The following is a 24183-nucleotide window of genomic DNA, read 5'->3' as shown; positions in this document are numbered from 1 at the left end:
TTTTGGGGAGTTTTAATTATTTGATCTATGATGATATTTTTCTTTAGAGTTATCCATGGAAGCGCCATACCAAATCAAGTTCTAAGGTTCTGATATCCTGGAATAGTTTTGAAAAGTTTTTGTTTTGTTTTGTTTATGTTTTTCATTGGACATTTTCTGAGAAAATATCTGAGAAAGATGCGGCATTTGCGTGAATGCTGAGAAAGAACCTCAGACGAGTGTCCATTGTGTCATTTGGCGCATGGGCAAAACTTTGAAATTTCGAGTCTTGACAATGTGGGGGAAGATGACTCACCAAGGTCGTTCGACGCTCGCAGCACGGGTCGCAAAGGAAGGGCACTGACTAAAAATAGTGACAGCTCGCTTTCCCGCCTTCTGAACATCTGATTATCGATTTATCTCTATCTTTCGCAGGTTGGAAATTGAAATGACGTGTTAAACAGAAACATTCACATTCACTTTCAGATGAGTCTTAAAGCGGCGATTAACATCAGTATTACCCTCAACATTCAAGGTCTTTTTAATTCTATTCAATGTCGTTTGCAATTGTGTTCATGCCATGATACATGAGAAAACGGCGAGAAGTATATAATGTAACAGAAGACAAACAAAGTAGGTAAAGAAGGAGACGCCGGATAGATATGACCTACCGAAAAAAAAGTGGCTATTGCATGAAATAAAGGAACGCTTGACCGAAAATAATGTCTCGTGTCCTTCATCCACTCAAGGTGCCCGGATGTTGGCAAGAACTTCATCACGTCGGTACTGCCAGTCCTCAAGTGGCTGCCAACGTACAAGTTCAGGAACTGGCTAACGTCTGATCTCATCGCCGGCATCACCATGGGGATCGTCAACATCCCTCAAGGTAGGATCCCTCATCACTCATACCAGCTGACTCAGTATATGAATTCATGGCCAAAGACGGGAGATGTGTATTAGTTCGCAGGGGTAGAGTTGAGGAAAACCATCGAATTGAACTTTACTAACGGTTGTGACGTCATAATTATGACGTAGAATTAGGCGCAGCGCGTATCGCGACGATGGACAGCGATGGAGATGGAAGAGATGTTCGGAACAGAAATGTGTCACTGTTACACCTCCCTTAACCCATTGAGGACGGGTCGATTTTGCTACAACATACATTACCCATAGACACCTGCCCAAGTAGGCCTATATTCGGGACTCGTCCTCAAAGGGTTAATGCATCTCTCATGAGAGTTCAAATAGACTCCATTTTCTCAAAGATTTCCGTTCTTCACCTTATTTTGTGGTAACAATTCTAACCATGTGCAAAAAAAAAAAAAAAACGCGCATGTAACACAGCGGTCTGCCATTTCGTGATTTTGTTTATTTGTTTGTTTGTTCGTTAGTTCTAAAAGGTCTAATCACTGCTAATAATGCATGTTCACGTGGGGAATCGCATCACAGTCATATATATAGAAACATCTCCTATTCTGTACAAAACAGACAAATGAAACTGAAAATGTTTGTGTGATCGCTTTCTTCCTCTTTGTGGTCTTCCTGCATTTTACTCGATATTCTAAAATCAGCGACAACTTGATGATCCAGGAAGAAATGGAATCATGTGAGGTTTTCAGGAATTCCATTCTCTGATTTTCTGGGAATAGATATATACATAATAGAGAGAAAAGGGAGTACACGTGTTTAGAAACTGTTCATCGCCAATGTTTATCCTTCCATTTCATAAGACAGAATGAAAGGTTTGAAATGTTCACAATCGCATTTTTGTGTTGTCGGTGTTATCATTGTACACTTACCCGTTGAGCCATTAATTTACTCGTATGGCACGAGGCTGATGATTTATTGCGCTAAACAATTTCTTATGAAAGAAAAAAATTACTGCAATAAATGTTAAGACATATGCAATTATGCAACTTTATGTATCAGTGAACTGAATGTGACATGTATTTATTACGTATTAACACAATTTCTCATCATCTAATGATGTGTTGCTAATACGGTCATAATTAATCGCAATATCATCATTAATCGTTTTTGTAAATACTGTGAAAGGGAATTAATGTTATTTGTGAAAAGAAATTCATCCAGTATTGACAATTTCGTCAGAGTACATTAGAGTTAAAAGTGATCTGATTTTAATCGCGTTAAGAGCGCTTATCTAAATTTCTCTTCTCGAAACGGAAGTGGTTTTCGATTCCAGTCATCTAGTAAGCCCTTGCGGGAAACGACACTTGGAAGGTGTTTGTCAAGTATAATCATGCTATTAATAGATTGGTACGGATGTAAAACCTGAGCGCGATATTTTTAGCATCAGGGGGGCCGCCAAGATATTTTCTGGATCAAGATCCAACGAGGCTCAATCCCCTGTCCTAAGTCTGAAGTTGGTAGGATGTGATAATGCCAGATTAAGTCGTTCCCTCTATAAAGTAGCGGACAGCGAGGATATTTTCGAGTATGGGAGCGCTCCTTTTGTAAAGGTGGGTTCCGGGTGGGCGGTGCTAAAAGCCACGTGCCTGGTCATACCCTTAATACCAACTAAAAATAGCAACTCGAAGCCAACAATCGTATAGGCCTACCTTGATAAGTAAGTGGGGTGATAATCTGACAAGGTCAAACCAACGCCATTTGTAGGAGACGAGATGGGTAAGCTAGAAGGGAATATTTCGGGAAAAACAACAAACACTGTGACTGGTTGATCACGAATCATTCTATTCTCCAGGAAATGAGTCAAGGTAGTGCCCTTATAAGATTACCATAGGCATAGACCATCAAAAGGTGGGGTGGTGATGGTGCATCAGGATGCGCCATCTAAGACCCATGGTCTCATCTACACCCCTGGTGACCATCATCAATACTTTGGCGCCGCGAAGTATAAAGACGTCGTAATCATAACCTGAAAGAGGACATTAAACAGCAGGTGGTTCCCCTGAGTTCCTTGGATTCCCTTTTATACCACGGACTGCGGAAACGACATGGAGGTACAGTCATGTTGCGGCGAGTCCAAATATAGAGTAACCCAAGTCATCATGGTTGACGAATGAAAAATCGAATATGTCCAGAAGAAGGCGAGGGAAAACAGTTTGACAACTGAACGAAACAAAAGACAGAATGGCAAAATATATGCACTGTAATATAACGATACTGACGCACACACACAGTCACATTGATCTCTTAACATGAAGTTTAGTCCTATCTACCAAAGATGTTGATGCAGCAAGACCTACAGTATGATCATATCAAGGGGAAGGTGGGGAAAGACGAATTTATGTAACTTGTCAATGTCAGAGATGACAAAGCTTGCCTCTTTGCGTCGTATGATGTGCTCCTCAGTGTAACCTAGGAGGTACGAAGCAAGCCTGGTACCTCCTTCCCTTGGTGTAACCACGCTATTTTCTTCGGAATTCTTTTGTAGAGGTGTCTATACATCAAATCTTTTCAATCTTTTAAAAAGGGATCGTTTCATCATTGCTCTGTCCGAGAGCACTCGGGTATTATAGCTAGTTATTAATTTTCTTAAACTTCTAGGTAAGACAAACGAAAGTTTAAACAAGGAAAAGTCAAGTAGGTGCACGTACCTTGTCAGTTTCATGGTGATTCATTCAATTTTGATTATCAATACATCGAAAATGCGTGCACTGCATGGCTCTTTTGTACCAGGGTCTTTCTATTTTCTATCCGGTGGACACATAAAACGTGCAAAACGCGTGAGCGCGTACAAAATCACTTTCATGACTCGTGTCGCAGCTGGCCAACACGCGGTAGTCGATGAGGCCATAACGTGACTCTGAACTTCTCATTTTTTCAAGAGTATTGGTAAAATCCTTTAGCCTCACGACGTTAATTGTAGATGACAAGACCCAGCTATTTCCGACATATTCACCGCTCACGGACGATGACAAGAGAGCTTGCACGCGGCCCTGAGCGTGCGCGCAGGGGTGGTTTGTCTCCACCAGGTAGCAGACATCCCACTTCTGTAAGGTAGGGCTATCTGTTGCAGAAAATTGATCAGGAAATATGAAAAGCGTGTCGCTACTGAACAGGATATGCAGTCTCGAAAGTGGTGAGGCACCAAGATGATGTAAAAAGGGCTGCAACTACACAATAGGGTGTTTAGTGCAAATTGTGGCAAGGCGCCTTTTTTTTTTTGGGGGGGGGGGGACATCCATCATGTACAAATTCTCGCATGTGTGCACTATTAGGAGAACCACGATTATTTCTTGGCAGGTAGACTCCTTCAAATAATATGTGCTTGTGTCTGGATGACAATTCTATTTTCGCCAATGCGACTCGCACGCCCATTCAAACACTCTGCATGTAGAAGATAAGCAGCTTTTTCATATTTGTTTGTCGTAGTTTGAATTAGATGCCAAGAAACCAAAGATAAAAGAATGTCAAAGGTGCGGTTCTTTTTTTTTTAATCGCTATAAACAACCCCATTCTGGCGAAAAGGAAGATTTTCATAACTCGGAAGTACGTAAGGCGTCGCTTACATCAGTTGTGCCTGTGACGTATAAACTCACACCGACAATGTCTCGGATGAGATGCCAAATGATGGTGGGGACGGATACCCTTGCCAATGCAATGGAAACATATAGGTCAATGCTGTTTGAGGGGTCAAAAAGTAAAAGAATGGCCCTCATCTTATACAGTGAACGCTAATCCAATATCCTCCCAGAAGCCGACATCCTCGGGCGCAGTCACGTGCAGCCGTCAAAACGGACTCCACGGGCTGACCTCAGAGACACTCGGGCATCACAAATAGGGTGAGAATAGCACCCTCCTTGTCATTGGTGGGGCATCTTCCTTTCAGGTGAAGAGAGCGCAAGAGGTCATGGGCCTTCGCCTATACACACCTTTGCACATAGTGTCAACATTATCTTTCCTCCATTATAGTTAAGGTTCCAAAATGATCATTTCAATGCGATGTGAAGACATTGAAATCGCTTTGGCTCTGTTCAAAGGTAAAGGGTGTTCAATTAAAAAAAAAAAAAAAAAAAACGCCTACATCAAAGTGATGATTAAGTCGCTTCATTGACCGAATCATAATAACGTCTATACAGTTCTACTTTTTGTTTTCACTTGACGAAATAGCAAGCCAATTATAGCAAGCCAAGTATGCAGTAATTTAACTGACAGGGGAACACCATGTTGCGTAATCATGCCTTCCTTGTTGATGAGGTGGCCCCACTCTGACTGCCTTCACCTTGATTTTAAAATTAGACCCCAAACCTTGAGTATGGGCCAAAAGATGAACCAATTGGCAAGATGCCACACCCTGGGGAGAAAAAAAAACTCAGACATGAGTGCGTCATATGACAGAAAGTGTCAAAGGTTTAATGACTTTTAACGTAGGGCGAGAGCAACTGAACAGCCACTCGCAGATACAACACTCCTGGGCGTTAGAAGAATTGCTCTGAGGTCCATAATTATATAGCGATCTTTTCCCAGAGAACAATCGCGTGTATGCTATAGGATACAGCGCTAAACTTTATCAATGACACATCAATTGCTTCAATCGTTGTAGCACAGTAAAGCTATTTTGTCATGCTGGGAGATTTTTATTTCATTTTTTTTTTTTTTTTTTTGGTTGTCTACCGACACGGGAGGGTAATAATCAAAAACAGAGCTTCACATTAGTGCGGACAGGGAAACTCCAAATTCATCGTTTGCAGACGACTGCTTTTTCTGACCTTAGCCCAGGCAAATCGGCCTAGTTTCTCACTCCGCTTTTTCCAACCTTGCACATGATAATCGTTAAATCCGGGAGAATCTTTTGCTTTTGAGGAGTTATCACATTCCATTACCATTTATTTGCCCATATCCTTCCTCGTAATTCAGTAAAGTAGATCAGAGTTGTTGCAGCGATGATTGACATTCAGACTTGGCGAATCCCAACGAGGTAGAATCATCTCCGATGTCCAGCATACTTACTCGAGAAAAAGATGGAGGTCCATCTACTGATTGTACACTTGACAAATGTATGTAAACCCAAGAGTTTGAGTGGTAATATCTTTTAAGTAGTAATGTAAATTGTAAAATTGTGAAATCTTACGTATTAAGTAATGAATCGTGGCATAAAATTGTCAGTGGTAATGAAACTAGATGGATCACGACAGAAATACTGGTTTGGTTCTAGATATGCTCAATCAGCCTTTACCAAAATTCAATGTAAAGGTATCAATGTTTCTATCAGAATGTTCAATAATTCACATTGATGACGCAAAATGTTTTCGAACAGTTTCTTAACTTCAACTCTCCTGATATATTATGGTTTGTGATGACAACCTCACAAAATGATAGATCGAAGTCGGACATGGCTAGCAGCTATCAACAGAGCTATGAATACAAAAGCAAAGAAAACTATTTTACTTTATAAATAAACGCATGCATATAATTTTACAGGAAGTTGTGGTAAAAACCACAAGTGATGGATTAAAGTCACGCCAGAGACAGCTGCCTGTGTTGCGCCCAATTAATCCATCGTCATTCCTGTCTGATCACTACATCCAGGCTTGGATTTGACTGAAAATCATGAACTTCAGCGATTCCTCTATTAAATGAAACCTTATCGAGATTATTGGTGATTTTGGTAAAGCGAGACTTTTCAGTTGAGAAGTTCTTATCCTTCTAATCCTCATCACTCCAAGCTCCTCCATCACCCTTAACTGGTGACTGAAACCACATTTTTTTTTTTTTTGGGGGGGGGGGGTATCTTTTTGTAAGTATAAAATATCACGAAAAGTGTGGACTTCGTCTTACATGCATGTCGATATATTTAGAACTGTGTGGAAGATAAACTAGAATACAGGTGCGGGTTTGAAGTGGGTTATTGCTTCAATTGGCAAGGTTGGTCAACAACAATGGAAAATATCTCTGACAATATCTAGGTCAAAATAGTAATCCCCGTATAAACAGTAATTCGTTGTTCCTTGACCCATATCTCTCGCCACTAACATATCTGTTTCTTCTGCGTGGAATTAGTGTTGCTAAACAAACAAACAAACAAACAAAAGATAGTCAAACAAACATACTGATGCAGAAATTTTGCCTGCTTGACAGAGATGCGAATCCACTCCTTTCCAAATCCACTTCAAACGCGGGGGTGGATTTCGTGATATGACTCTATATTTGTACCACATCTTTATCCAATCCGCTGCGCAAGATGTCTTTTGTGATAAACGGTAAGAGCTGATTAGCATTAGCTGTCGCCTTGACGCCAGTTACACTCAGGTTTAATGTAGGTTGATAGCAGAAGTTAAAGACGGAAAAGGTTGTGGAACACGGAGCAAGTTGGAGAGAGACGTGGCAAGTTTCAAATTAAAAGTATACGACGTAATCTCCTTTGTATGGTATCAAATGAAAGATGGTTGGGGTGTGTAGAGTCTACCAGATCATTGAAAAAGCACTCACGGATGTGTTACTGGTATTTGATAATTTGTGATATACTAGTATACGTATATCAATGTTCTTTTAACTTGATCTTTGCCCCAAACTAACAAAGGTAATTTTGCATCAAGCCAACGGGAAAATGGCATGGGATTGTACTAGTTAATGACATGTTTTAAACAAAGAAACACAATCATCAGAACTACAAGACTGGTGCAGTGTCCGTCATTTTGTGATGAATTCCTGATAATATAGTGTAATAATAATATACATGAAATGTAACACAAAAATGGAACAAAACGAAACAAAATATGGAGACTAGGAAGATATGTAAAGGCGGCAGTTTACCTTGCATGCGCCCACCGGACAAGGGCGTATTACCCTCGACCCTGATCGAGTCGCAAGGGATTCATGGCAACACATAGTGTGCGGGAGGGCCCCCGGATGAGCGTATGTGTCATCCGGTTGATGAAGTCACCTGCTCCTCCTTACAAGACATGATCCCTTCCCAGCAATATCTGACTATGTGAATTAAACGGTCATACGTCAAGGCATGCTTCAAAGTTGTCACGTGACCAGTCTGTTGAACAGTCGAGAGGTTCCGCTGTTGAGAACCCCAAACGGGTTGGTTATATAGGGCAACAGCAAAGCAGGTTGCTTGCATGGAGGGGCGCTTTGAGCGCTCATAGGAGACGGTTGCCATAGTAACGACGACCGGGAATTAGTCATAAACTCAACCCATCCCCCTCGAGCCTCCACTCGAGTTTGAGCGTGCAGGGTCATATGATTCTATTATCAGGAACTATTATTTTTAACAGTATAATCAGCAGATGACAACAGTTTCTTTGTTAGAAGGCAACGTATTGCCCTTCTCGATGTCCGGTCGTGACAAAGTCAGTAAATCATTTCCAATTCAAAATGCCCCTTTTATCTACATGTCGCGTTTCCCGTCAATTGTCTTAGTTATCCATTTGAAGATTCTAACTGCTTGAGTAGACATCAACGAAAACATTTACTACTAGGCTCTGTTGATATAATCTTCACAAACTCATGTTCACAAGCTATTTTCACGGTTTTGTATTGGCTGTAGAGAGTTTGTTGTACTTTTTGTCTAAAACTAAATATCTGACTAATTCAGGATGTCTCGATCAAGTAATCCCATTTAATTATTTTGTGTTGATGAGGAAATCTTTTGCAAAAAAAAAAGTCCACTGTGTTCTGATTTGAATGATTTAGGACATCAGTATCCTTTTGTGCAATTCCAATCTAAAAAAAAATAGACAATAGCAGACAACGTTTTAACTCCATCATGAACGAAAATGTGGTTGCCTTCATGAAACTGTTGTTTTTGAAAGGGCACATTAAAATCCTTTGAGAGCGAAAAAGTTAGTTTTTTATTATTTTTTGTTTCTGCTAGCTCGTTTTTTCTGTAATGAGAATGATCAGGTGCCTCAATTAAGAATGACGAAATGATGACGATGGGTTCGTATATATCTGCCCTCGTACAGGAGACAACGTGTATTTCCAATGTTCGAAGAACTAGTTGGAGTCAAGTTAATCCACTGAGGTCGCTTGCCAAGCACTGGCAGCAACTACATGCTATGGTTTGCGTTTAACCATTACCGCAAAGAATGTTAAGCCATGGACTAAAACATGTAAGCCACTCCAGCAAGGTGTGACCACATACTATAAACCTCAGGAACATTCTGCAGAGGTTAATAAAAGCTGAATGACAGCCGACAACAACACAACACAAAAACAATCACACACGAAGGTGAACATAATGAAATAACACAAAACTTAGATTAGAAACGATAATTTGATATGCTATGTTATCTTAGAAGGGTTAAATATATGTAAAGATTTGATAACAAAGACTGGGATCGTTGTGCAATTTACTTCAGAACAGAGGTTATGACTGATGTATGTCAATTTGACAGTGGGAACAATTCAAAGGATGAATTCATTACGCCGAAATGACTCGGCATTGCTGTCACTCTTTCATCATCTACCGGCCCCCTGGAAAAATGGCGCGCAGTTGAAGGTATCCCTGAATAACCCATTTTATTTATCTTATGACACATAGTGCTGATAGTTTGCACAGATACATCAACAGCGTCAGTAGACAGTGGTGCCTATCTGTTCGGTTGAGGGAAAGTCCAACGACACATTTTGCTGATGACTCACTCAATATAAAACAAAGTTTACGAGGAATAAAAGTCAGAGAACACGAACAATGTCCCGTAATGGTATTCTAAGAGGTTAAGAGAAAAATGAAAAATGTAACCATCTATACACAGAAATACAGAACAGCAATAAAGTACAAAAATGTGATAAAAAATTCTATATCATTTTGTTGTTGTTGTTGTTGTTGACGTCCACCTTTCGATAACCATATCAAATCAGTAGTAAACGTACTTCTATCAGACATAGTTCAAGTTTAAGTTTCTTTATTTCGCCAGAGCAAAGAAGATATTAAAAAACAGACACATACATAAACTTTAGAATACAATTGCAAAGATATCAGTTAAACAGTATAAAAAGAAATGATGTGGTAGGCAGCGGCCAGAAAGGAAATGTCCCTTATTTTCGGCTGACCTAAAAATATTCATTAAATTTCTGTTACCAATGTGATCGAAGCAAGTAAAACATAAGAACAGGACAAGACAAAAACAAAACAATCAAAACAAATGGCAAATAACAAAATACATGATGTCTCATAACCCACAAATACCACATTATACTGAGAATTCCGCCTTGTTTCTGAGACGTCGATTGTTGCTGGTTATTGTTTCTCCATGATAGACAGGCTCCTTCACAGAATGGACCGATATAGATTCTTCTATATAGACGTAAATATAAACCATTGTTGAAATTCAGTCACCTCTCTTGAATAAGTGAAAAACAGTCTTACCGTTTAGCACTACTGTTCTTCGTTTTCCTGAACAGGTCTGGCTTACTCCATCCTGGCCGGCCTACCAGCCGTGTATGGACTCTACACCACCTTCTTCCCCGTTCTCATCTACTTCTTCATGGGCACATCCAAGCATCTCTCAATGGGTCAGTGAACTCTTCTCATTGTGGTTCCCGCGTCAATCTTTTACCTCTAAGGTGTAAACATTTTTTTTTTGAAGGGGGGGGGGGGTTGATATTAGTTACTCCGAAGGTTCGTGTATCCGAAAAATGAAATTGGGTTTATTATTCTCAAGGTTCGTTAATCCGGAAAAAAAAAATATGATAGTGTCAAAAAGGTGCGCACTAACGAAGATTCGGAATTACCAACCTTGTTTCGTTTCGGGTTGACGAACGTTCGGAATAATGAACCTTTTTGTTTTTCACTGTCGGATTAACGAACCTTCGGAATAACGGGCCGTATCTATTTTCAGATTAATAACGAATAGAATAACGAACTTTATTTCATTTTCGGAATTACGGACCTTCGGTACAACGAACTATAAAATATTTCTGCTCTGCAGTACTATTCTTCGACTGTGTTTTGTAAGATTACGACAACGGGCCCTCTGTTTTTACGGTGATGATAGTACTGGTAATTTGGTGATGATGTAGATGATTCTGAGGGATGGCAAAGTTATTTAAGAATCATTTCGTTAATTCAGTACACCTTTTCACGCCCGAGATTATCATCGTCATTATCGTTGTGGTTATCATAGCGATTATCAATGGTGCTGGTGGTGTTTTTTGACCCCGATATTCACAATGATGACGGCATTTGTGGAAGATGTAAGAATACATCATCACGGCATTTCAACATGCTTTCTGTTGAACACATCGGTAATCATCGTCTCCTAATTTTTTTTTTTACAAAGGTACGTTCGCCGTGGTTAGTCTGATGTGTCGTGAGACGGTCAACCGTGTTCTCATGGAGCGCTACCCCGCGGCAGCGTCCATGGAAATGGGTCCGCCGGAAGAACAACATCTACACGATCACGGACACGATCACGGTCATGATCACAACCATCATCACCTTGACAACGGAACCAGTATAGGGGACTCCCACGGTATCGATCTGGAGGCAGAGAAGGTCAAAATACATGTGGCGCTTTGTCTTATCGTCGGCATGCTCCAGGTTTGCTCATCTTTTCTTCTCTTTGTCTTATTCTGTTTATATGTATTTTCGTCAGATCGCCTTGTTTTCTACACATGTTCCTCCTTGGATATTCGATTCTATAGGGACTTCCCACCTATGATTATGTATATGACCTCTTTGATAGACCACTGATCTTCATAGCAATATAACATGCTTTTTGTCATTATGGAATATAGCATGCATTTTGATATTTTTTATTTCTTTGCAGGAAAGATTAAGGGTCCAAATAATTGACTACTGTTTTGTCATGTTCAGCAATTTCAAAATAAAAATTTCTCACTTCATTTTTTTAAAGCAGAGATCAACACGTGATGGACATCGATTCCAATAAATGTAGTACCATTGTACTTCAAAATGTCATTTATACACCTGATAAAAGACTGATAGAGAAGGGCATCAGCTAGAGATAATGGTAGCCAGCCATTCTTAATAACTTTTCTGTTATGATCGTAAAACTAAAAGCAGCATGTAGGAATGTGGTGACTGATGATGGCAGTTCATACCGTGTAATATTAGTATGCCTCCTTACCGGTATAGATCGCTCTTTCAAAGGGGTGAAGAACTTGGTCAGTGGTGGATGGCAAAGGGTGTTAAGCATGTAATGAACATGTTTCATCGTTATGTAACAACACATCCTGAACATCTGCAGGTGATAATGGGTATATGTCGGTGTGGTTTCGTGACCGTCTACCTCTCCGAGGCCCTCGTCCGTGCCTTCACCACTGGGGCAGCCTTCCACGTTCTGACCAGTCAGATGCCGTCAGCCCTGGGCATCCATGTGCCAGGCCGATCGCTCGACGACAGCACTCCTGAAATCATATTCGTACGTACACAAATGCACCAAACCTGCGCAATTATTGCGTTAATCATTTTGACGTACATAATATTTCTCCACGTGCTAGTGATCAGGATCTCTTCCGTTTTACATTATTTCTCTGTCTCCCTCCCTTTCCCCCTTTTACCCTCTCCCACCCCTACCTCTCTTTCCCTCTCTTTGCCTATCTCTCTGCTGTGTTGTCCTTTTTATGGAATATTCACTAAACATCCTTGGTATGCTAAAACGCGACTAGAAAAACCAACATACTTTTCGATTAAAGAATTAAAATGCCTGTACTATACTGTCACCCTCTTTGCCAATTAGCTTCATTAAGGATCAGTAAAAATAGCGGCATAAACCTCACAAATTAAGCGTGTTGATAATCTTAACTAGAGGAATTCGCTATTTTTAGACAAACCTCCTCATTTCCATGCCGAAAGTTTTCATTAGATTTCTCAATCAAAGAGGGTGAATGGAAGTGCACGGATCACGAGAACATGACCAAGGCGTAATCCTGTTCATTTCCAGGATGTATGCCAAGAGGAAATATGAATGTCCGTATGAGATTATCTAATATATCGAGTCCGTCCACTTAAAGCGGCGTTGAATACTGTCGCGACAAAAGGCGGGGGATCTGTGTAACACGACCCTGCACTCACAGTGTCAACATAATCACGGAAGATCTATGTATTCCCGTCGAATCCAGCTACTGTTTGGTGAGCCAGAAAACCAGCATTACCTAAACTAAACCCGTCATGTTATTGTCTTTTCGTCTGGTTACTTGAAGAATCGATTAAACCATGTTGTGCATCTCCCTAAAAACTGCTTTACCTCCCATGCATGAAATAGATATGAGCTTTACGTGATAAAACAAGGAACCTTTCACAAATCTAATGGTAAGAAAGAAGACATTATCACATAATAGTATTATCCCCTTAGTCAAATGTAAAATTCTTTGTCTTATTTCCCTCAAAAAAAGTCAAATGTAAAATTGTTTGTCTTGTTTCTAAAAAAACAAAAACGAAAACACTCAAAACGAGCACAATCTAAAACATCAGAATAGATTCGCAAATGTGTAGTAGATTGACGAGGTTTCTGTAATTTGTGTTTGTTTCCTCCATCACCTTTGTTAAAATTCTCTAAATGTCGATCTGCAGATTTGGAAGCATCTAATCTCCCACATCTCGACCAGTAACGTAGCAACCATCATCATCTTCGTCACGGCGTTTGGGATACTGGCCATCACCAAGGAGATCATAGAGAAATACAAGGAACGAATCAAGATCAACATCCCAATCGAACTCATCGTGGTGAGTTATTGAAGATGTTCCCAAGAATTATATCCCCTCCATTACAGATTTGTCAACCTCGTCTCTCCTCTATAAAATGCTTTTATCTAGTAAGATGATCGCGCTCTACTGACCAATCCTGACTCTATTTTCGTATCCATTACATGCAACAATGTTGCCAATAGGCTACATAGTCCATGACAATGCACTTAAACACAGAAGGAAGTTCGAACAACAACTATGTGTATTTCATACTGCACGGCTTGATATATAAATGGACAGATAATCAAATGTGTATATTAATAACTAACTGGCAGAATAATGCGTACATAATTAAAATTATATACTATATATCTTTATGTGTGATACATTTATATACATAAATGTATATATACACGTATATATACAGTACTTGTATCTAGAGAGAGAGTGAACGAGAGATTTAATAATTTTATTATGGCAATGGCAAGTTAGACCCTAAGCCTTGTGAGATTGAAGCGACAGTCGTACTGCGAGATAGATCCAATAGATCTTGTGTGGGTAAAACTTTTTGAATCATCCAATTCCTGAAAGCTCGGATAGCTAACATTATCTTATTGACGCGTTATGTTGCGTTTAGTCTGTGCAACACATGCTACTCTAATTGAACGTGACAACGGGAGCAAACACGCGTATTACGTTTGTTCTGGGATCTGTCTTGAGTGTTAATGCGTCATGTTCTGGCGGCATCTGCCGCTGTCAATTTGGAGGCACGAACTTCCTGCTGGGTGTGATTCTGATCTTCCACCGTTTATCTCACCATGGAATACTGTACACTTGTTTTAGTGAGCAGAGCCCAATTTGCAAAATGCTTTTCCAACAAGGTGTGTGCTTGAGGATTAAAATGAGACTTGACCTGTTGGAGAATAGGGAAATGTTGAAGCATGATGGTCGAAATGCATATCTTGTGTTGTCCACTATAGGCTGCAGGTCCAAGTTGGGAAGAACTAACGAATAAACCTGGGTGCGTGAAACCCCGCATATACATGTAGATATACGCTCGCAAGCAAGCACGCGCGCATGAGCCCGCCTTAAGTGTAACTATGGATGATAATAGTAACAAAATTGTAGCAATGTCTATTCGACACAAACATCAGAAGGGGAATATTGTTTCTCAAGACGAAGTCTGTCATTTCCTACAGACTATAGCAGCTTGATCTTCGATGACTTTGAATCCTTATTGTTCAGTATTCAAAAATGACGTCATTCAATAAGTGGACGCTGAAATAGATCTACATTTCAGGAAGATGATTATGAAAATGCTTTTGTTTCCATTGTCTGACCCGTCGCAAAATAAATGGTTAATGTAACGAAGATCATTGCGTTGACTACGGTCCATCCTACAGTTAAGGTTCATCATTTCTGAAGGTGCGTTATTCCGGAAGTTCCTTATTCCGAAGGTTCATTAATCTAAAAATGAAATAAGAACTGTTTCCGAAGTTTCGTTAATCCGGAAATAAGAAAAGGTTTGTCATGCAGAAGGTTCGTTAATCCAGAAAGGAAATAGGTTCGTAATTCCTAAGGTTCGTTAGTATGTTAGTAAAGTATAATGCTATGTTAAGATAATTACACATCTACGGATAGTGTGCATATTTTCCCCATTTTCGGATTAACGAACCTAATTCTAATTTTCGGAAAAACGAACCTTCGGACTAACGCACCTTTGGAAAAACGCGCTTTCGGAATAACGAACCCTATTTCAATTACGGAATAACGAATATCTCGGTGTCAGGAATGTGTGTGCTTCGGAATAACGAACATCACACCCCTCTACGACGGTGTTTTAGGAAGATTATTTAAAAAAAAAATGAGGACTTTCTCCTTGGTTGGTTGTTATTTTTTTTTTCAAAATCGCAGATCAGCTTTATGACTCACATTAAATGATCGGTCTTAACGATATGTTATCCACAGGACATAACGGACAATTAATTTTCAAGAAACATGTCCTTTCTTTCATGCTACAGTTTGATTTTGACTGCATGGCGAAAATGTCGGGAGCCAAAGTAGCCAGGTTTGGAAGTCTGTCTGTACTCGATAGGCTTCCCTGTGCTTTAGATATTAGCCGGGTGGTGATTAATTCTTTGTGTTCTCTTTGTGACGTAGGTTATCATCTCCATCATCGTGTCGAAGTTTGCCAAAATGTACCAGCGTCACGGAGTGGACATTATCAACGACATCAAAACCGGGTGAGTAAGATAGTCAGGAATTTCCTTCTGCTCACTGTTACCTTATTCGGCACTGTGAGCCAGAATGTTTGTCTGTCACCTACCACAAGTTTTTTCCTCTCTCCGCCTCCCATACTCCCTCTCTTCCAACTCTTTCTCTCAATCTCCTGTCATTTTTCCTGAAAGCATCTTGTCAGAAGTTCATGAGATCTTTGTTTTACTTTGCTGTTACCCCTGTCGGAATTAACAAACACCTTTCGGGTGTGTTTATTTTGTTGCATTTTCTGTCGTCTGCTTGATATTCTATCACTCGACACACGTCTGCTTGATATTCGGCATGTCATTGGCACGATGCGTCACTGCTTTACGGCTTTCCCACGATGTCCCTGTTTCTGCGACAAAAACTTGGCAAATATCCTTTCTAAGGGATTGTACGAGATGGACATTGCCGACGCTATTTTTACGATACAAAGCGTCCGCACCCTTCACCATAATGTATACATTATTTCGATCTATAAAATGACGACGTGCAAGAAGCACACACTCAGAGCCCAGGCCGCTCACGAGACGGCCCAACACATGACATCCGTTTGTCGCACGCTCTTCTGAGTCACAGTCCCTCGACGACGCTCTTAAGGGTCATCTCGGGGTAAAGAGGCAAAAATTCGATAAAAAAGGAGGGAGAATAAAAAACTTGATTACTCACACACTATTTTCCCCCTCTGGAACTACCAATGTTCCACACATGCCCACACATAGTTTAAAAAAAAAACGAGAGATGGAAAATTAGTACAGTGTAGCAACTTGCCCCAAAATAAACCGGGACTTTCTAAAAACGAGTCGCTGCGGTCGAGATCGCAGGAAGATACAGTCCCCGGGAATATGGCAGAGAGCATCACATCATACGGAGTGTGTGCCAAAAAATTCGCCCTGGGTCCTGTCTGCAGCCTTGGCCCCCCGCTCTTCCTGTGTCTACGGATGTTGGGATCCCTGTGCGACCAGCCAACCTCATGATGAGTCCTCTCGCATTTCACCGAAGAAGGAGGGGAGAAGGAGAGTCCAAATTTGGCATTGAACCAGGGGGAGGTTTCCTGACATAAAACAATTTAAAGTCACGTTGGCATGGTGAAGGAGAAAGAATAATACCAAGTTAACGTCTGAAATTTAGCCACTTATGCATCTATAATGTGTGAATTGCCCTATAAATTCACTACTCATTCTCGATGGGAAATTATTTCTTACCCTCGCCAAGATTGTTAACACCGATCATTTTGTAGAGCCAATATTGTGGCGTTGTTCATCTATAGTGAGCCTTGATTGAATTCCAGAAGTAAGAGTAGATGTGTCGTATTGGGTAGGCCAGTCACTCAAAGTCTTTAATGACAGGATGTAGTCCTACTTCTCGAGGCATCATCGACGTTCAATCGATGAGATACTCATTATTTCATACAGAAAATGATAACAATTATAACGACAATTATCAGGCTGCAGACGAGTCCTAGCACTGAATGTAAGTTTATGAGGAGAATGAAGCATCATTCTACATGAGATGACGACATAATATGATCATGAAATCATCACAGAAAACCTGTATGATGTCATCACATCCTTTTGTTTGCCTATCCGAAAGACAAATAAATCTTAATCTAGAACTGGTTATATTCTTAGTGCAACCATAATCTACAGATGAAACCAATAAATTGAAAAAAGACCACCAAAATGTTATGGTCTACAGATACAAGATAAAGATGTGAAAAGGATCACAGAAATTTTATCAACGGCTACGGCACAAGGCTTTTAAGATCTAGTGGTGAGTCAATACTTCAAAGAGCGGGCCTGGATGTCGCCGGAATTCTAAAAATGAAGCTCTCGGCTCCTCCTTCTGATAGAGCTTGATCTTCATGTCTAACGAACATCACGTTCTAAGTATGAGAACTGCAGGCATGGTGCGAGTCTCGAAAGGGTCCCAAAATGGAAGTGAACCGGTCGTACATTTAAAAAACGTAATATAAAAGAGACAGCCATACATGTAACTATCTGCTGTACCTGACACTGAAGTCACAATAACAATTAACAGTAAATTTTCAGTTCTCGAGACTAATTGACCGTGTTTTTTTCCAAAACAAGCTGCTTCTTAGTTTCCAAACATTTGTTTTACACTTTTACGAAGGAAAACGTTTCAGGGGTACTGAGAAGGCTAAGATAAAACGCCCTCGCACTCATCCAGGTCTTTATCTGGACGAGAAAAAGAAGTCCTGGAGGAGGAGGGTACATTGTTTCATCATGACGAAATATACAGACTGCAGACTGGGGCCAGTGTGTGGTTGTGGAACCTGTATCTCATGATAGATGAGTAACGATGACTGGACTTTAGCGATCCCATTTTACTTTCTAGGGGAGATTGTCTTCTCTGATTATTGTTGTCACATCAGGGAGGTGAGTCTTACCTCCCTGGTCACTTAAATTGGAGAAGTGTTGTATGCAGACGGTCTGTGCTCACGTTCGTGAACAGTGGGCAGAATATTATCTGTCCCAGATAAATCACTGGACACTGTGATACCGAGATGAACACACTCCGGAGTTGGAGCAAAATAAATATCATTCATGTCCTCCCTGGTTATCTGCCTGTTGAGAGTTACATCAATTACAACTGTGATCCCAACTGCCATGGTACTCATGGCAACAACCAAAGTCTGTCCCCAGCTGATTGGTTGTTGCCATGGCAGCTGAAATCATAAAAGTAACGTTTTTTCGCGATAGTTTTCCTGAACGTCATTTTGCAGAATTCAATTAATTATAACGATCCACTGGAGACTCTAATAGCTGCTTGACCTGTAAAGGGAGAAATGTTTTGCCAACTCCTGTCAGTGGATACGTGTAAATGATGATCGCAGCCGAGATTAGGATTACAAACGTGCACATGGATTATACACTTGCGTTTAGTGTAAACCTGACAAACAAATAGCATGAAATTAATTGCAGGTGGTTCTGATATCGTTTTGATTACTACATGAGGCAGTGCAAAAAAAAAATGGATTCAATAAGATATAGAATTTCAGTGCTGAGATATCACCAAGACACTGCTGAGAAAGGAATGTTTAGTAGCATTAAGTTAACAAAGAATTTTCTAGATGCGAGTTCGCTAATACATGTTCGTACCATTGTATGAATGTGTTCATCATGTTTGATTCATAAAAGTTGTGACGATTCTTCCTTTTGTTTTTCATCGCTCATCACAGTTTCCCTCCCCCACGCATGCCGTCCATGTTCGGAACCCTCTTCGGATCCCTCATCGGCGACAGCTTCGCCATCGCCATCGTTGCCTTCGCCCTCTCCGTCTCGCTGTCGAAGACTTTCGCCACCCGAAACAACTACGAGATCGATGCCAACCAGGTAATTATGATTAAATGAATGGACAAATATATAAACAAGTGACTGAAAATACGAGAAGATATGATAGAATTGCTTAGAGGCATAATTTACCATTTGCAGATGAAACAAAACGCCAGCTTTAGTGCTACAAAATAATTCTAAAATGTGAGTTAGAAATAGAAACAAACAATGTAAAAATTTGAATCACTATGATTGATGTAAAGTATTGTTAAATATACGAAATGTGAACAAAAATTAAAACTAAAATATTTCCAGACTAAACCATCTACAGTTATGGTTTATTGAGAAAATGCATGGTAATATCTCTTTATATTTTAGGCGACAAATTTTACATAGTCTACGCTTTGTGATACAACTGACCTGCACATACATGACATAATGCATCAAATGTGGTATTTTGAACATTTTTTTTAATCACTGCTCCCAAAGGTAAACAGGACCTTTAAAGGACAAGTTCACCTTCATAAACATAAGGATTGAGAGAATGCAACAATATTAGTAGAACACATCAGTGAAAGTTTGAGGAAAATTGGACAATCGATGCAAAAGTTATGAATTTTTAAAATGTTTGTGTTGGAACCGCTGGATGAGGAGACTACTACAGCTTGTGAGTCATATGCGTACAACAGTATAAAGAAAATATAAAAGAAAATTCAACATATTTTCACTTTTTTCGCATAATAAAAGAGCTCTTGACTTGCCTCTTTCTAAAGGCAGGGGGAATAATATTACCCATAACATTTGTCGGTAACGAGTCAGGGGAATGCGTACTTTTTTCAAAAGATGGCATTTTGTGAAATTCTCTTTATATTTTCCTTATATTGTTGTACGCATGTGACATCTAAGTTATTCATACACTGCAGTAGTCTTCTCATCCAGCGGTTACTGCACAAAAACTTCAAAAATTCATAACTTTTGAACGGATTGTCTGATTTTCCTCAAACTTTCAATGATGTGTTCTACTAATATTGCTACATTCTCTCAATCCTTATGTTTATGAAGGTGAACTTGTCCTTTAAGGTGTACATGTCTAGTAAAGCACGGACACTGAGTGAAGAAATGATTTAGTTCAATCGTAGAACTGTTATAGCTCCATGGGTCGATGTAAGTATTGTCAATAGGGGGTGAAAACACAGAACACAAACAAAACAGAACAACAAAATTCTGGATTCACATGAAACCAGCTGATTCACCCTCTTACCAAATTTGACTCTCGTGTACCTTACAAAAATTTTCTTTAGCAATTTATTTTAGTCACACGTGTCTACGGGGAATCATTACCTAGAGATGTGAAGACCTATCATGTATCAGTGATAAACATTCTGTTGAAAGAAATGACAAGTGTTCCTCTGTTTGACGCGAATAAACATAGAGGAATAGATAAAAGATTGGAAGACAGACGATAAAAAAAGAGGATCGCTATAAAAGTCGAATGAAGTTCTGAAAGACATGCCGAAGGACAGGACTAAATGAAAGGAGGACAAAAAGATGGGAAAATGATAAAAGAGTTGTTATAATTTCGTAGCCCTAACTACCTTCTGTCATTTTCTAAGATATGTCTGACGTTACTGATTCACAGCATTTGCTGTATCGATTCATTCCTTCTCCTGTCCAAGTCCCCTGCCGGATTTCCTTTAGGAGCATACCAAATAGCACGTGCGGTTTACAAACGTGCGATACTTTATGAATCATTCATATTAGGAAATTTGAAAATTACTGCCATTTCTATCATTCACCAATCTCATACTGTGAAATAAAATGTTCTCTGTATGCGATGTGCTTTTGATAATGAATACAAACGAATGACGAAAAAGTAGTGAGCAAACAGAACTAACAGAACTGTGGTGTTTATGGTGTACTCGGTAATTTTTTTTTTTATACACTGGACATGGAATGCATAAAAATCGATATAAGCACGCGTTTTCTTTTTCTGCATTGCGTGCGAGTTAAGTCATGTGAACGTAGCACCAGAGTTTACTCTTTTTAATCACTTTTTTTTTCTTCCAGGAAATGTTGTCCTACGGAGTTGCGAACATTGTTTCATCCTTCTTCCATTGCTTCGTCTGCTGTGGCGCCCTTGCGCGTACGTCCATCCAAGAGGCTGTTGGAGGAAAAACTCAGGTAATTTTTTCTCTGTGTTTATCGTCACATCCACTCTGAATATTACACTAATTAAACAAATAGTGCTCCCTTTTCTTTCTAGTAATGAGCCCTGTTATTATTATCGTTTTTTAATAGTTATTTTAACTTGTGAGACTTGTCCGCCTTGCTTACGATCGATACAATTAACCAGACTACTATAATTGAATACAGTAATGAGTGACAGGAGCAAGAATATACGAGGGAAAAATCAGAAAACACAGCTCTTCACATGAAAACAATTGTTCAGAAAGGCTCTGCAAACTCAATATACTTTAAAGTAAACAACAACGAATACTGTGCACTGAAACCGAAAAAGGGAATTGATACCTCGAAAAGGATTGGCATTATGCGTGGTGCGGATGCAATCGGAAATACAGCACATAGGTGCCAGGAGAATTCTCGTCGATTAGTGCGCCACCTCTCGACGTGAATCCTTTAATCCCCGAAGTCATTGCGGTAGCGATGCTCGAGTAGTCGATGGGGAACACAGGGGAAGCTAGGGCAGAGGGAACGACAGGAACATGGATATCCGTCAGGGGAACATCCATCCTTGGAAAATGTGCTCATCTGAGTTATTTTGTGATTAGGGTGGATGTAGACACAATTTACGCTGACTCATTTTTTTTTTCTTCTTCTGGCAATCATCTGAGCGCGATGATAGCATGTAGCTTAAGACGTGCGATGTGACAAATTGCACTATCTGCACTGCAGTGAATAATTATGTTCGTCAGAACGTCTTGCAATACTAGTACAGTACCATCAACCTTCTCCTGTGAAGGGGAGAGTTCACATAAGAGTATATACACACACTGCGACAAATTCCATTTGAAATAAATCATTAGTATATGAATGACAAAATCTGTAATTGATGTTTGAATCCTTTCCTTCAATCCTCAGTTCTCGGAGTTTTGAATGATTCAGATCATGTAACATTTCTTTTAACCGCTTATAATATAACACGATATTAATCTTAGAGATCTTGTTTCGGTTGCAGGTTGTCACTCTGGTGTCTTCTACCATGGTGATGTTTGTGCTACTCTTCATGGCTCCATGGTTCGAACCCCTCCCGAAGGTAAGCCCACACCTCTTTTTAAATAAAAAGAGACCATCCAACCGTATCAACTCAAAAAGAGCATTCCACTTCATGGACCTCTCAGTTCTTTTTTCTCAACTGAAGCATAACTTTGTACTTTTTTTTGCCAGTATGCATTCTTTTGTTTATCTGTATCATTTATCTTTTTGCAAAGTCGAATGCTTATGTTTATGATGTAATTCCAAATTTATTATGCGTTATGTTTTGTTGGAAAAACAAGAATGAAAATAAATGAATTGAATTGAATTGAATTGAATTGAATTGAATTGAATTGAAGGGACTCACTTAACTTTTAACTATGGAACATTGAGCAAGCACTATAGAATCGTAAATCACAACTGAGTCGCAGGTTTTGTGGAATCTTACATTTGCTACACTACATTCTATATAGTCAACAGCATATCATCTACTACTTCGCCATTCCGGCCAATCGAAAAACAAAAGTGAAAATGAAAAAAAAAATGAAAGTTATATTTGCGAAATTTCGTTCATAGTGTCAGGGCCAACAACAACAACGACGACGACGACGACGACAACAACAACAACAACATCATCATCAACAACAACAACAACAACAACAACAACAATAACATCAACAACAACATCAACTACAACAACCACAACAACACCATCATCAACAACATCATTAGCATCATCATCATCATCAATAACAGCAACATCAAGAACAACGACCACAAATGCAACAACATCAACAACAACATCATCAACAACAACAACAACAACAAAGAATCAGATTACAAGCAAAAATCATCACAAGGGATCGTATCGATTAACACATTGTTATATTTGCTCTGCCTCTGAACGCTATTGCAAACAAACTTACTTTACTATGACCTAGTTGTAAACAATCCACATCCTGCTACATGTACATCCATTTCTTTGTCGTGTTTGTACTCTCTGTGCACACGGTTTGTGTTGCTTTAATCATGTTCTCTTCTCTTTTGCGCCCCTCCCACACAGGCCGTTCTTGCTGCTATCATCTGTCAGGGTCTCAAGGGAATGTTCTTGCAATTCAAGGATCTCCACTTCCTCTTCCGATACTCAAAATATGACTTTGTGAGTTGAAAAAAGGGAGAAGAGATTTAAAGTTTGCGCTAATGTCAAAAAGAGGCAGTAAAAAGACATAATTATTATCTCTTTCTCTGCAATTCTGTGCATGAGAACATAATGCTTATTACTCTTTAATTGTTAATCTTTTCATCACTTTATCACTCGCAAAATCAAGTGTTTTGTACGATTTAGGTTTGCTTGATATTAATGTCACTTGAGATCACATGCAAAATAACGGTAGTATCTATCGGCTTATGGAGAATGTTGCATTACAGTGGGCGACTTTCGCATATGATTGGATATACGAATACCTTCACTAATACATTAAAGCGATAGTATGGATTCCTCTAGCAAATTACAGATTATATTAGTAATTAGCGGTAGAATCATTTCTCTCTCTTTTTAAACAAAATTTAAACACTGAAAACTATTCCATGTCATTTGGCTCCTCGCTGTTGATTTTTCTCGGAGATGACTTTCTATCTATTAATATATTTTACCACCGTAAGTTGTTGGGGTGTCAAAGCCCTCGATGGCACTCCGAACATGTGCAGAAACTTAATTTAACGCTTGCATTGACCTTTAGTGCTTTGTAGGTCAAGGTGGACACTGAACTGTATACAATCGTCATTTGCCTGACACCAATTTACGTCCACCTGTTGCTCTTATCTGAAGGAATTTAAAATCATGGCTCTCAA

The 24183-nt window shown here is 39.6% G+C and overlaps 1 protein-coding gene across 1 annotated transcript in view; it reads left to right on the top strand.

Moving 5' to 3' along the window:
- LOC139720411 (prestin-like) overlaps positions 1-24183 on the top strand; it is a 32907-nt gene that overhangs the window by 2354 nt on the left and 6370 nt on the right. Inside the window, exons 2-11 of the mRNA XM_071631775.1 lie at positions 729-865; positions 10318-10428; positions 11196-11455; positions 12126-12299; positions 13451-13603; positions 15725-15807; positions 19026-19179; positions 21187-21300; positions 22316-22393; positions 23396-23491. Coding sequence (XP_071487876.1) covers positions 729-865; positions 10318-10428; positions 11196-11455; positions 12126-12299; positions 13451-13603; positions 15725-15807; positions 19026-19179; positions 21187-21300; positions 22316-22393; positions 23396-23491 — 1360 coding nt within the window. The remainder of the gene's footprint in view (positions 1-728; positions 866-10317; positions 10429-11195; positions 11456-12125; positions 12300-13450; positions 13604-15724; positions 15808-19025; positions 19180-21186; positions 21301-22315; positions 22394-23395; positions 23492-24183) is intronic.

Source organism: Diadema antillarum, unplaced genomic scaffold (genome assembly GCF_040938485.1).
Source record: "Diadema antillarum isolate AM-2024a unplaced genomic scaffold, OU_Dant_1.0 scf00000011, whole genome shotgun sequence".
Taxonomy (NCBI): Eukaryota; Metazoa; Echinodermata; class Echinoidea; order Diadematoida; family Diadematidae; genus Diadema; species Diadema antillarum.
The sequence above is the reverse complement of the archived record's forward strand: the minus strand, read 5'-3'. Positions and strand labels throughout refer to the sequence as shown.